The sequence below is a fragment of the Myotis daubentonii genome, chromosome 19, assembly GCF_963259705.1.
Source record: "Myotis daubentonii chromosome 19, mMyoDau2.1, whole genome shotgun sequence".
Taxonomy (NCBI): domain Eukaryota; kingdom Metazoa; phylum Chordata; class Mammalia; order Chiroptera; family Vespertilionidae; genus Myotis; species Myotis daubentonii.
Genome location: NC_081858.1, coordinates 13,974,602 through 13,988,110, shown reverse-complemented (window position 1 = coordinate 13,988,110; position 13,509 = coordinate 13,974,602). Strand labels below are relative to the sequence as shown.

At 52.2% G+C, this 13,509-nt stretch overlaps 2 protein-coding genes across 3 annotated transcripts; one reads left to right on the top strand and one right to left on the bottom strand.

Moving 5' to 3' along the window:
- Positions 1-65: 65 nt before the first annotated feature.
- On the top strand, positions 66-4,914 carry LOC132221871 (mitotic-spindle organizing protein 2B). 2 transcript variants are annotated; one of them, XM_059676432.1, is made up of 4 exons: positions 66-724; positions 990-1,138; positions 1,988-2,167; positions 4,647-4,914. In XM_059676432.1, the coding sequence occupies exons 1-4, from the start codon at positions 555-557 to the stop codon at positions 4,802-4,804; spliced, it is 657 nt and encodes a 218-aa protein (XP_059532415.1). In that variant the 5' UTR covers positions 66-554; the 3' UTR covers positions 4,805-4,914. The 2 variants fall into 2 exon arrangements, with proteins under 2 accessions (XP_059532415.1, XP_059532414.1); XM_059676431.1 differs by lacking the exon at positions 1,988-2,167 and having other exon boundaries at positions 4,647-4,907.
- Positions 4,915-5,896: 982 nt separating this feature from the next.
- Positions 5,897-10,166, bottom strand: LOC132222152 (tubulin alpha-3 chain). Its single transcript, XM_059677071.1, has 4 exons — positions 9,950-10,166; positions 8,969-9,117; positions 8,018-8,698; positions 5,897-6,215 (listed from the first exon to the last, which is right to left on the bottom strand). The coding sequence occupies exons 1-4, from the start codon at positions 10,068-10,070 to the stop codon at positions 5,919-5,921; spliced, it is 1,248 nt and encodes a 415-aa protein (XP_059533054.1). The 5' UTR covers positions 10,071-10,166; the 3' UTR covers positions 5,897-5,918.
- Positions 10,167-13,509: the final 3,343 nt, after the last annotated feature.

Here is a 13,509-nt window from a genome sequence, read left to right as displayed (position 1 = left end):
GCGCAAAGCGAAGGCTGGCGGGTTTTAGGGGTTTCCTGGGTGTAAGTGCGTGCGCAGGGGAGGCCTGAGCTCACGCACTGTAAGCGAGACGAGGAGAGCGCGTGCGCGTAAGGAGAGGCTGTTAAGTAGGGCCCTCGGGGCGCGCCCCCAATGGAGCATCGGGGCCAGGAGCCATTATACACTGCACTGACGGCCCTTCGTCCCGCAGGCATTTATTTACTGAGCGCCCACTGTATGTCAGGCACTGCGCTGGATGTTGCTACTTAAGCGAGAACGACACATGCAACCTAGCAAGGAAGTCCTGATCGCCAAGGAGCGGGTCTCTTTGGCCTGCCACGGTCTCCACCACGCCTAACACACCGCCCGGCACGTAAATGTGGATCGAATGAAGGAGGGAAGACGGGCTGATCCCTGCCCTCCAGCGTAGGGCTGTCCGGAGGCCAGACAGTGACGCTGCAGGGAGAGAACAGCCGGCGGGGCCAGTAGAGGGCGCCGTGGGAGCGCCCGGCGGGGCGGGACCGAGTGGGGCGCGCAGCTTCCCGCAGGCCCCGCAGATGGCGACGCCGGGCGCTGGACCCGGGCCCGGGCCGGGGCCATCCCCGGGGCTGGAGGCAGCGCTACAGAAGCTCGTGCTGCGGCGGAAGAAAGTGCTGAGTGCCGAGGAGATGGAGCTGTACGAGCTGGCGCAGGCGGCGGGCGGCGCCATGGATCCCGACGTGTTCAAGTGAGCGGGCGCGGGTGGAGGCTGCGCGCTGGTCCGAGCCCCAGACAACCCGGCTCTTAGCCCCCGCCAGGCCACTGATCTGTGTATTAGAGCCTCCCGTCCTTGTCGCGACCCTCTGGGGGCCCAAAGTCGAGTCGGGACCTTGACAAAAGTGGCCCTCCTGGACCTAATGCCAGTCTGGTAGCCATGCCCGCCCCGGTCTCGCCCGAGCAGACGGGCCGGGGGACCAGTAGGGCTCACTGCGCACCGCATCTGTTCTCACCAGGATCCTGGTGGACCTGCTGAAGCTGAACGTCGCGCCCCTTGCAGTCTTCCAGATGCTCAAATCCATGTGTGCCGGGCAGAGGCCGGCGAGCGAGCCCCAGGATCCTGCTGCTGTGTCCCTGCCTACATCGAACGTGCCTGAGACCCGAGGTGAGCTGGGGTGCTCTCTGCCCCTGTGACCCAGGCGGTGGGGTGGCAGGGGCCAGGAGGTGGGCAGTGCCAGGCACAGTGGGCTAAACCCTCAGTGGTCTGGCCTTTCTGTAGGTCTTCTCCCATGGCCCACTGGACCCAACCTAGCGCTCTCCCATTTGGTGCAGTCCCCAGCTTTGGCTTCAATGCTAGCCTTGAGAGCAGGTCTGGATCAGATGGAGGCAGAATGGGTGCCCCAATGTGGCCCAAGCAGGCTAGGCCTCATCTGACCCAGCCTCTTCTCACCTCATACCTCCATACCACAAATACAGGGACAAGACTGCTTTGGTTCCTGTTCTCATGGTGTGTACACTCTCCAGGGAAGTGCTCAGGGAGTGGGCAAGCAGAGAGGCTTTCCTACAACCCTCTCCCCTGAACCCACCTCACCCAGCTCCAGATCCTGCCCAGGAGTCAGTGTGGCAGTCCTGGCTGCCCTGGGCACTCAGGGTGCAGAGGCTTGAGTGGCAGAGCACTGGGCTCAGGCTTGAAGGGCCTCCTCACGCTCAAGGATTATGAACAGGTGCTGGTGATGAGAATGTCAAGGCAGAGCTCCCTGTGTCACTTCTGCCCCTGATGACTGCCAGAAACCCTGTCATGCAGCAGAACCTCCTGGGCTGGCTCCTTGGCCAGAACACTCAGGCACTTACAGGCATCCTGAGAAGCAGCTGACACTGGAGTGGAGGGCAGGCTGGCCCCTTTGGGTGGGAGTGCCAGGGCCCTAGGCACTCAGCCCCCTTTCCTGAGAGGCGCTGGGCTTCCTCACTGACCCATGCTCCATCTGCTCTCTTTGTGTCTCTCTCTGACCTGCAGAGGCCTCCTTTCTCTTTGCCAAGAACTGTAGCCCCCCTGCAAGGGCCTCCTTTTCCTCAGCCCTGCGGCCTGCGGCCTCTCCGGTTCTGCACCACAGCCCAGCTGCCACGCACTCGCCTCTCTCTCCAGGGCCCCCCGGTTCCCTCCGGTTCTCTTGCTGCCTGTTCTCTCCTTTTGCAGGTTGCATTTATTGGTTTATCTCTGGGGGTTGTTGTGCTCTCTTGTTTCCATGGAAACCTGCTGAGGCCCAAGAAAGCCGGAACAGCTTCTAGCTGCAAGGGCAGGGTCCTGCTGGCCATCTCTGCCACGCAGCTTAGAGACTGAAGACACAATTTCATGGTTTATTAAGAGACAACCTGCAGTACCCCTCACCCCCCAGAGACTAACTCTGCTGGGTGAGACTTGTGCTCTACAGAGGTGCCCCTGCCCCAGAGGAGAAGAGGCTGAGGGGCAGGGAAGATGCTACAGAAGACCTAATTCTGCTTGGCCTGGCCTGGGAGGTGCTATGGCGTCCGAGCTGGGCACTAGCATGTTGGGAGATGCTGTGGGGTGGTGGGGCTCATAGGGAGACTTGCACACTGACCAGAATATTGGCATTTGTACCAAAGAAAATGTGGATGACAGTTCTCTTTGTATCTGTTTTTTGTGAGTCACTGGCCTTGTCAGATTTAAAGGCAGGCTGAGTTGACTCAGCTTCAACCCACAACATGCTCCTGTCTGCTCCCCCTCGGCCCTGGGTAACCTGTTATTACCTCTCTGTTGAATCAAGTGCACACGAGCACTTGAGTGTGAAGACCAGGGAGGCGAGGCAGAGGAAACCTGAACTGTCCAAGTTCCAGAGGAAGAACCAATGTAACCCTCCCCACCACACCGGGCAGCAAAGACCCCACTCTCTGAGGAAGTACTTTCCAGAAACTCTCTAAAGGGCTGTCATAGCCCTGCAGGAATCCTGGGAAGAACTTAGTTGTCAGTCTTGGAGAGCATGGAAAGCAAGTCTGATGTTCTATAGAAGCCAGGATCTGCAGTTTCAAAGGCAGGTGCCTCTAAAAACAGAAATGATTTAACAGGCCTCTAAGAAACTTTGTTGCATCTTTTCTCCAACAACTCATAATTTCCCTAAGGCAGGCTATTTGACCCTGAACCCTGAAGGAGAGTAGGGGTCAAGCAGGAGACAGGAATGCTGGTCAGAGCCCACAGGGCAGACCTTGGCTGAAGCTGGCCCAGAAGAGAGGGACTGAACTGGTGAGTGAGCCTGGTCCACCAGTACATTTTGTCCCCTGGAGGGTCCTCTTAGTCTTACTGATGCTGTCAACATTCGAAGCTCAGAGAAGTCAACCATCTTACCTAATATTAGACAAACATGTAAATTGACCGTGCCTTCGCTACATTAACCAGCCAATCAGGAGAGTATGCAAATTAACCCAACAAAGATGGCGGTTAATTTGCATACGTAGGCTCCAAGCGGGAGCGAAGCCCTGGAGCTGGAGCAGTGAAGCCTGAAGGCTCCGGGGCCGGCTCCAGCCAGAGCAAAGGCCTGGGTCCCAGGTGCCAGAGGTAAACCGGTGCCAGCAGCCAAGGGAAGGGAAGGCCTATTGCACGGATCTCTTCATGCAACAGGCCTCTAGTTTAAAATAAAACTCTAGTCCAGGTGTGGTTACAGGTATGCCTGTCGTCTACGCACACACACACACACACACACACACGAGAGAGAGAGAGAGAGAGAGAGAGAGAGAGAGAGAGAGAGAGAGAATAAAGTAAGCAAATTACTAATCAAGGAACAGACCAGTGTCTCCATCCGAGTGTGACTACCTAGTGGTCAGGGCAAGTCTTGAGCAGTCAAGCCTCTGCAGGACCCAACCTGAGTGAACCTGAGAGCAAGAAGCTTGACCACTGGATGTTTGCAGGGTACTGAGGGAGGGAGGAAAACAGGAGAAAGAGCTTCCAAGATCCAAGTTCCAAAGCCTGGCTTCGTCATCTGTTGATGACGCCTGTGCTTCCAGTGTTGTCTGATGGGCTGAAACATGGCTAATCCAGAGAAGAGGAGAGGGCCTTGGGGGGACAATGAGGTAGCAGCTCTGCTGATAGTGAGCCCTCCTTGCTGCTGGCACTGGTAGCTAACCTAGGGCAGGAGTCATGAAGCTGAGCTTCCCTGCCCCTAAACTGACCGTCGACACTCCCACCCCACCCCTTCATTCTAGGACACCCTCCAGGGCCTCCTGCACTCCGCCAAAGACTGCTCTTGGATGTGCCATTTGTAGGCAGTCTTTGAGCTTCAGAACCCTGGGCTGAGACAGGGTCCCCGGCTGAAAGTACTGTGCTAGAAACATACTAGATGTAAATGTTGCTCAAGAAACACAGAGATGGCCCTTGCTGGTATGGCTCATGGATAGAGCATTAGCCTGTGGACTAAAGGGTCCCGGGTTCGATCCGACCAAGGGCACATGCCCTGGTTGCAGGCTTGGTCCCCAGTAGGGGGTGTGAAGGAGGCAGCCGATCAATGATTCTCTCTGATCATTAATGTTTCTATCTGTCTCTCCCTCTCTCTTCCTTTCTGAAATCAATAAATTTAAAAAGATTAAAAAAATAAAGAAACACAGAGATGCACTGTGATTGTGGAGTTTGTCCTGGTTCCTAATGATTGTCTTCTGTGTCTGCTCAGGGAGAAACAAAAGCAGCACTGCTCTTGGTGGAGGCCCCACTCTGGCAGAACGAAGCTGCCGGGAAGGATCCAGCCAGAGGATGCCCCGACAGCCCAGTGCTACTAGGCTCCCCAAGGGGGCAGGGCCTGGGAAGAGCCCCACTCGGAGCAGTACCTGAGCCAAGCAGACCACCTGCTATGAGCTCCACCAGCCTCCTAGCAAAGGTTATGCATGAATTCCCCCAGTTGATAATAAACCTTTTTTAAAAAAATTCATGGTCTATTCAAGATGTTTTCTATCACATTTTCAATATATTAAAGCACAAATATTTAGAATTAGTTCTGTTGCTCATCCTGGTTGTGCTACAGCTGAACTAACCAAGTGGCTTAAACTAGTGACTTCACCCTCATGGACCTCATTTCAACATGTTGTGCTTGAGACCATTCTTAGGGTGCTCAGGTGCAACGGGAGCAGGGGTTTAAAGTACGGAGGGGGGAACACTGTCAAGTTACCACAGACAGGACAGGAATGAATTTTTAGAGCTTCTAACCTTCTGTGGGTCATGCATGCCATTGAAGAATCCAATAAAACCTCTTACCCCCTAGTGCCCTGGCCTTACACACGTGACCCAGAGTTTTAGGGATTCTGTGGACACCCTCCCCCCCTTCCATGGGCTTCAGATTTTAAAACTCCAGTTCTGCCCAGCTAGTGTTGCTCAATGGTTGAGCATCGACCTATGAACCAGAAGGTCCCAGTTCGATTCCCAGTTAGGGCACATGCCCGGGTTGTGGGCTCCATCCCCAATGGGGGGGCGTGCAGAAGGCAGCCGATCAATGATTCTCTCTCATTACTGATGTTTCTATCTCTCCCTCTCCCTGCCTCTCTGAAACCAGTAAAAATATATTTAAAACTCCAGTTCCAAGCTTTTGTACTTTAGTCCCCATGTCCCATCAGTGGACAGGCCTGAAAAATGGCAAATTCAATGGAAAAATCTAACTCAATTTTCCTAGACTGGAGTAAATGTTAATGCTTCGAAATCTTGGATTGGAAATATTGACTGTTTCCCCAAAGTTGTATCATGTAAGCAGTAGCTCCTTACAGGTGTGGGTAGTGCTGCACCCACCCAAAGCACAGCACCGTGTAGCCCAGACCAGGCCTGGCAGGCTATCCACTCCTGTGGGCAGACAGGTTTGACACAGAAACTTTAATAACCCACAACTTGAAACCAGGAGAGCTGAGGGGTGACAAGAGAGAACAGAAGAGAGGTAGACCCGCCAGCTGCATGCTCCCATTCAGTATTCCTCCCCTTCTTCAGCCTCAGCTTCCACGGAATCCACGCCCACCTCTTCATAATCTTTCTCCAGAGCTGCCAGGTCCTCCCTGGCCTCGGAGAACTCCCCTTCCTCCATGCCCTCCCCCACATACCAGTGCACAAAGGCTCTCTTTGCATACATGAGATCAAACTTATGGTCCAGGCGGGCCCAGGCCTCGGCGATGGCGGTGGTGTTGCTCAGCATGCACACAGCCCGCTGCACCTTGGCCAGGTCTCCTCCAGGGACGACGGTGGGGGGCTGGTAGTTGATGCCCACCTGCCAGAGAAGGAGAAAAAAGCGCTGTGTGAAGCTTCCTTCAAACCCAGAAATGGTGGCTACTTTCCCAGAAACGGAAGGCAGGTAGGCACCCTCTGGCGACCTGACAGAAGGCTTAGTTCAATCTGCAGTCTCTGAGCCCTTCTTTGTGGCCGGCAAGAAGGTGATGGTTTCCAGACAAGAAAAGACAAGTGTCCAGAGCCGCTACGCTGGCTCAGTCCCAGCTGCCTGAGGGGCTGCCCAGCAACTATGCCATGTGATAGGCACCCTGGTGATTCAACTGTCTTCCTTCTGAGGAAGGACACCGTCCTGGATTCTTCATAGGTTACTTTCTCCATAGGCTTCAAGAGGAGAACTGATCTCCATGGGGGAAGCCTTTCTCACCTAGTACACAACCGTGACGGTATTGCAAGGGAAGATCATAGTCCTGCTTTCCCACCAAATAATCAGTGTGTGTATAGCGGAGTGACAGGTACACTGCCAGAGGACCTAGAACCACTGCAGGTGGTCTGTGTGTGTGCTAAGTAGGAGGGAGGGGTGACATTCCAGGCTTCAGGGGAGAGAGGGCCAGAGGTATTGGCAGCAGAATGCAAACAGGGTCAGCTAGAGTTAGGGTCAGCAAACTTTGTCTATAAAGGGTGAGACAGTATGTACTCTATGCTGGATGGGCCATGCACTCTGTCACAGCCACTCAATTATGTCTTTGTAGCACAAAAGCAGCCACAACAGTAGGCCACTGAATGAGTGTGGCTGTGTTCAGGTTAAACTTTACATAGTCAGGCACTTGTCCACCAACCACGCTGATCCCTGAACTAGAGGAAGAGAACCCAGTGTAGGAAGTCCTAGTTAAGAACACAGCACAGGCTCTGGCTGGGTGGCTCAGTTGGTTGGAACGTCATCCCATACACCAAAAGGTGGTGGGTTCGATTCCCAGTCAGGGCACACATCTGGGTTGCAGGTTCGAACCCTGGTTGGAGAATGTGTGGGAGGCAACCAATCTCACATCGATGTTTCTCTCACTCTAAAATCCTCCCCCCGACGTCCTGCAAAAGAAGAACCCAGCACAGCAGGCCCACTAGAAGCAGTTGAGGGTCTGAGCCAGAGGAGGCAGCATGAGAAGCAAGGGAAACACAGATCCTGGAGGGAAAGAGTAGACAGGGTTCAGTAATCAAGAACAGAACAAAGCTGAAACACGACGGCAAGGTTTTGTCTCTGTATCAAATGAAAGGCTGGTACAAACTGGGGTTCTAGGCAAATTCAGGCCAGAATTTCTAGGCTTAGTGAGAGAAATAAAAGGCTGTTGCCTTTTTTTTTCCAACAAAGATATTCATAATAATTTTCCACTAAATCAAACACTTCATAGGACATTTAAATTTAGTTTAATTTCTACATACCTATGGAATCAAGTGGGATTTAATGACACCAAAAGTAATATCCCAATTTCAAATATTAACATGAATTACCAAAATGCCCAGAGACTTCTTATTATAAGAAAAAAATATCTTATTTCTCAGGCTAATAAACATTTCCCACACTAATTCCACCACCTGAACAGGGGAACAGAGATCCTTCAGAAAATTTCTGGTTCTATTAAAAAATATTCTTGCGCCACAGATAAACAGTGTGATGACTCAGGAGGGAAGTTCAAAAGACACCACTGGATAAATGATCACTCTGGTACACTAACTGATGACCAAGGGCCTAGCTGCCATGGAACGGGGTATTCTCCACAAGGGCAGCATCCTATCGCAGGGTCTGCTGCATGCTGAAAGGTAAAACCACTCGTTATCACCCAGTCCTACCTTAAATCCCGTTGGGCACCAATCCACAAACTGGATGGTGCGCTTGGTCTTGATGGTGGCAATGGCCGCGTTGACATCTTTCGGGACCACGTCCCCCCGGTACAACATGCAGCAGGCCATGTACTTGCCATGGCGAGGGTCACACTTGACCATCTGGTTGGCAGGCTCAAAGCAGGCGTTGGTGATCTCAGCCACGGACAGCTGCTCATGGTAGGCCTTCTCAGCTGAGATGACTGGAGCGTAGGTGGCCAGGGGGAAGTGGATGCGGGGGTACGGGACCAGGTTGGTCTGGAATTCCGTCAAGTCCACGTTCAGGGCCCCATCAAAGCGCAGGGAGGCCGTGATGGAGGACACGATCTGCCCAATCAGACGATTGAGGTTGGTGTACGTGGGCCGCTCAATGTCCAGGTTGCGCCGACAGATGTCATAGATGGCTTCGTTGTCCACCATGAAGGCACAGTCGGAATGCTCCAGGGTCGTGTGGGTGGTCAGGATGGAGTTGTAGGGCTCCACCACGGCCGTGGACACCTGGGGGGCTGGGTAAATGGCAAATTCTAGCTTGGACTTCTTGCCGTAGTCGACCGAGAGCCGTTCCATAAGCAGAGATGCAAACCCAGAGCCGGTGCCGCCCCCGAAGCTGTGGAAGATGAGGAAGCCCTGCAGCCCCGTGCACAGATCCGCCTGAGAGAAAGCAGAGACCGTGAGCAATGCCTTTCGAAGCCACAGCGCCAACCTCCCACAAGCCTAGGTCACTTCTCTTTGACTCCACAAGGTTAAATGGATCCCAGTCACCCCCGGGTAACATGCATTCCACTGAAGGGGAGGCCAAGCGGACACAGAGATGTACGGATGGATGCACCGCAGCCACACCAGGAAGGAGGACCATGGGTTCATGATTCTGCCTTGGGTTTTGCCAAAACGACCCTGGAAGGCTTCCCAGCACCTTCTTACCAACTTGCGGATCCGGTCCAGGACCAGGTCAACAATCTCCTTGCCGATGGTGTAATGGCCTCTGGCGTAATTATTGGCTGCATCTTCCTTCCCGGTGATCAGTTGCTCAGGGTGGAAGAGCTGCCTGTAGGTCCCTGTGCGCACTTCATCTACAGAGAGGACACGTGCCATGGCCTTTAAGGATGATTTTTAACTCACCAGCATGGACAGATTGGGGGACCGTTCAATTCTACCAAGCAGGTGCTGTTCCTTGCAGGTGAACAGCATCAGTGTATCACAGGGAGGCCCTATGTAATACACAGAGCACATCTGCAATCTATGGCTCTAGGGAGGTAAACTCAACTCACGGCACAAATACCAGCTTGACCGGTTCCCAAAGAAGAGAACAGAGCGCTCACCCCTGCACACAAGACTACATGTGCATATTTCTTTCATACCAAATGGTATAATTTTAAAAATGGTTCATACTGGACAGTCACTAGGTCAGTGTGCTTTTGCCAGGCAGTCCTATCAGGGCACCTGTGTGGCCTGGTCTCAGACTTTAGGGTGACATTCTGTCACCTCTGGGTGACCACTGACAGGTGCTCTTTTTGCAGCTCTCCTCAGGCTTCTAATCTGGAGGGACCCAATGAATGTTCTCTACTTACCTTTCTATGTCTGAGACGCAGGTTAAGACTCTTGTGCACCAGCCTGCGAAAGTGCACAGCATTAAGGCGACCGCCTACCTGGGGCTGAGGCAGTCATGAATGAATGAATCTGGTATAAGCCCACCTTACTCCTTGCAAAGCCTTTTCTGTATGTTAGGTTTTTCTAAATCAGGAGCCCAAGCCCCACATTTCAAGCACTAACCTTTCAGTTTCTCGCCTAACATGGTCACGGCTTACCTGTGTGTCCATCCATCCTTTCTGCAGAGGAATTCCAAGGGGAACCCTTGGGGATTAACTAGGCTCTCTCAGCCGCCCTGCTTGCCCGAGTACCTACCAACCACGGTGGGCTCCAGGTCCACAAACACTGCTCTGGGCACATGCTTGCCAGCCCCAGTCTCGCTGAAGAACGTGTTGAACGAGTCGTCCCCACCGCCAATGGTTTTGTCACTCGGCATTTGCCCGTCAGGCTGAATGCCATGTTCAAGGCAGTATAATTCCCAGCAGGCATTGCCGATCTGGACCCCGGCCTGTCCCACGTGGATAGAAATGCACTCGCGCTGGGGAACAGAACATACATGTGAGACCCCTGCCCCACCATCTTCACGGCCATTGTCACTATATGGCATGCAAATAAAACCTGATCCGTAAATTAGGCGTCATATTTGCCTTAATGACAGGAATGCATTCTGAGGAATGCACCATTAGGCAATGTCTCGTCATTGTTTGATCATCATAGCGTGCACTTACACAAACCTACTACACACCTAATTATATGGCACAGCCTACTGCTCCTAGACTACAAACCTGTACAGCATGTTACTGTATTGAATACTGTAGGTAATTATAACACAATGCTAAGTATTTGTGTATCTAAACATAAAAATGTACAGTAAAAATACAGTATAAAAGAAATGGTACACCTGTATAGGGCACTTATCCTGAATGAAGCTTGCAGTCCTGGAAGTGAGTGGGTGGTGAGTGAATGTGAAGGCCTAAGACATCACTGTACACTATTGCAGACTTTATGAACACTGTCACCTTCCTCCTTCCTTCCGACAGGGTCAGAGACAGAACATCGAAGCTGTCAATGATGATGCCCCCTGTACAGGGATGTGGATCGAATGGAAACATCAAGGAGACACTGGCTGGGCAAGGCAATGAACACCATAACAGGGACTGTCAGGAGGAAGTGAAAGGTGGCTGGAGGATGAGTAGGAATAAGAAATCAATGTCGAGACATAAAGGAACACAGGGGACTGTCATGGCAATGTGGCTGTAGCTATGGCGTGTTGGAGCAGTGGTCAGATTAAGGAGCTTTCTGACATTCATGAGAAGAGACGGTATTTAACATGGAGAGGGTGTGAAACGGAGCACTCACCGTTTCATTTTGTAAATTTGTTGCTGGTTCCGTTGACCCTATTTGGCACAAAATGCTCCCTCTGGCATTGAATTGGTGGAAGAAATAAAACTTACTAGTATCTATGCTTTACAACATTATTGTCTGAAAATATGTCCAAACTATAGGGACGGGCTGGCACCACACTACCACAGAAAGTTTTTATCGTAAACCCTCAATTTTGTGGACCTCAATTTAAAGGAACGTCGGGAATAACGGACAAAATTTCAGGTCCGTTTGTCATGTGAAAAGTCACACATTGTTAATTTTAAAATGCTTTTAACCAAGATCTGCTTATAACTAAATCAACAGGGGTTTCTGTTATGAATTCACTGACATTTTTAACAAATTTTAGCGAATAGGCCATATGTTGAAAAAAACCACTGCAGCAATTTCGCTGACATAAATATCACATATCTAACGATAGGGTGGTGAAGGGGGCGGGGGGGGGGCTAGAAGGGGTCAATGCAATACTTTCAACAATAAAGATTAAAAAGTTATTACGACTCTACAACTACAGTCTACCTATTTAAACCCAAGAGTCGCCGCTGGTAAGGGTGATCACACCATGTCTCCCGCAGTAACTGGTTCCATGGCCCCCAGGCATGACTTACTACAGCAGGTTTGTGTGTTTTTTGAAAATATATTTTATTGATTTTTTAAAGAGGAAGGGAGAGGGATAGAGAGTTAGAAACATTGATGGGAGAGAAACATCGATCAGCTGCCTCCTGCACACCCCCTACTGGGGATGGTACATGCCCTTGACCAGAATCGAACCCGGCACCTTTCAGTCCGCAGGCCGACGCTCTATCCAGTGAGCCAAACCCAGGGTGGGGGGTGGGGGGTTGGGGGTGGGGGGGTAGGGTGTCCAACGACCCTTTCACAGGGGTCGCCTAAGACCATCGGAAAACATATATAATTACATATTGCTTTTGTGATTAATCACTATGCTTTAATTATGTTCAATTTGTAACAATGAAATTGGGGGTCACCACAACATGAGGAACTGTATTAAAGGGTCGCGGCATTAGGAAGGTTGAGAACCACTGGGTCAGGGCGACTCCAGCAGTTTTAATGAGCGCCCCACGAGGGGCGGAGGGGAGGCGGGTGTTAACCTGGAGCATGTCCGGCGCCCGTCCTGGACCAACATGCTCCGGACACCACTACCCTGGGTAGCACCCCGGTCCCAGTGGGGTCAGGACTGCCACCCTCCTGCCACCCAGGCCTCCACCGCCCCCTCACCCCCACCACACGGCCCGTCGTACCATGGCGCTCACTGCCTGGCCTCAGCCGCGCTCCCACCGCCACTCGTCCACTCCGTCCAACGCCACGCGCCCAACTGCCCGCCCTCCACGCTGCGCCGACTCCTGATTGGCACGCCATCCGCACAATTGCCATTGGCTCTGACTGCCCTGGGGGCCGGCCTTAGGAGGGGACTCCAATGGCGATTGGCTATTTTCAAAAAAAGCACAACTCTTTTTTGATTGGTCGTCACTTTGGGCGGGAAGTGGTGACTCCACGCGGCCAGGCGGCGGCAGCGGGCGGAGGAGGAGCCCCTGCTTTGGGCGGAGGCCCCTCCACGGCGGCGGCTCACTCCTCCTGAGCTTCTCCTGAGCTCTGTGTGTTTTTGAGTAAAACGTAGCCTTTCCACAGGGTGTCAGAAGTCATGAGGGCTGCCCCCCGTGACAGGCCTTTGCAGACATAAGCTCTAGAGCCAATCCCTGCAAGGGCTATCCAGTTAGCATCCTGTTCCTGGTGCTGATGTTAGCACCTGAGGCTGGTAAAATGTATCTTTATTTTTTATTGACTGATTTTAGTGAGCGAGAAATGTCCATGTGTTGTTCCACTTTTTTATGCATTCGTTGATAAGTGTATGTGCCCTGGCTGGGGATCAAATCTGTGACCGTGGCTCATCAGGACGATGGTCTAACCAACTGAGCTACTGGCCAGGGCATGAATTTTTTTTTTGTGTGTGTGTGTGTGTGTGTGTGTGTGTTTTTTTAAATATATTTTATTGATTTTTTACAGCGAGGAAGGGAGAGAGAGATAGAGAGTTAGAAACATTGATGAGAGAGAAACATCGATTAGCTGCCTCTTGCACATCTCCTACTGGGGATGTGCCCGCAACCCAGGTACATGCCCTTGACCGGAATCGAACCTGGGACCTTTCAGTCCGCAGGCCGACGCTCTATCCACTGAGCCAAACCGGTTTCGGCTTTGTGTGTGTTTTAAATATATATTTTTTATTGATTTTTTACAGAGAGGTTGGGAGAGGGATAGAGAGTTAGAAACATCAATGAGAGAGAAACATCGACCAGCTGCCTCCTGCACACCCCCTACGGGGGATGTGCCCACAACCAAGGCACATGCCTTTGACCGGAATCAAACCTTGGACCCTTCAGTCCACAGGCCGACGCTATAGCCACTGAGCCAAACCGGCCAGGGCATGGGCATGAGTTTTAAAGTCCAGAGGGTGTCAGGGGACCAGCCTGTGTGAT

What these genes read in the sequence shown, in the direction of transcription:
- LOC132222152 (XM_059677071.1), bottom strand. Translation starts at nt 10,070, where the DNA reads ATGCCGAGTGACAAAACCATTGGCGGTGGGGACGACTCGTTCAACACG. An exon ending in TGGACCGGATCCGCAAGTTG is followed by an intron (nt 8,699 to 8,968) that starts GTAAGAAGGTGC and finishes GCTTTCTCTCAG; the next exon opens with GCGGATCTGTGCACGGGGCT. An exon ending in GGTGCCCAACGGGATTTAAG is followed by an intron (nt 6,216 to 8,017) that starts GTAGGACTGGGT and finishes CTTCTCTGGCAG; the next exon opens with GTGGGCATCAACTACCAGCC.
- LOC132221871 (XM_059676432.1), top strand. Translation starts at nt 555, where the DNA reads ATGGCGACGCCGGGCGCTGGACCCGGGCCCGGGCCGGGGCCATCCCCG. An exon ending in ATGGATCCCGACGTGTTCAA is followed by an intron (nt 725 to 989) that starts GTGAGCGGGCGC and finishes TGTTCTCACCAG; the next exon opens with GATCCTGGTGGACCTGCTGA. An exon ending in GAACGTGCCTGAGACCCGAG is followed by an intron (nt 1,139 to 1,987) that starts GTGAGCTGGGGT and finishes TCTGACCTGCAG; the next exon opens with AGGCCTCCTTTCTCTTTGCC.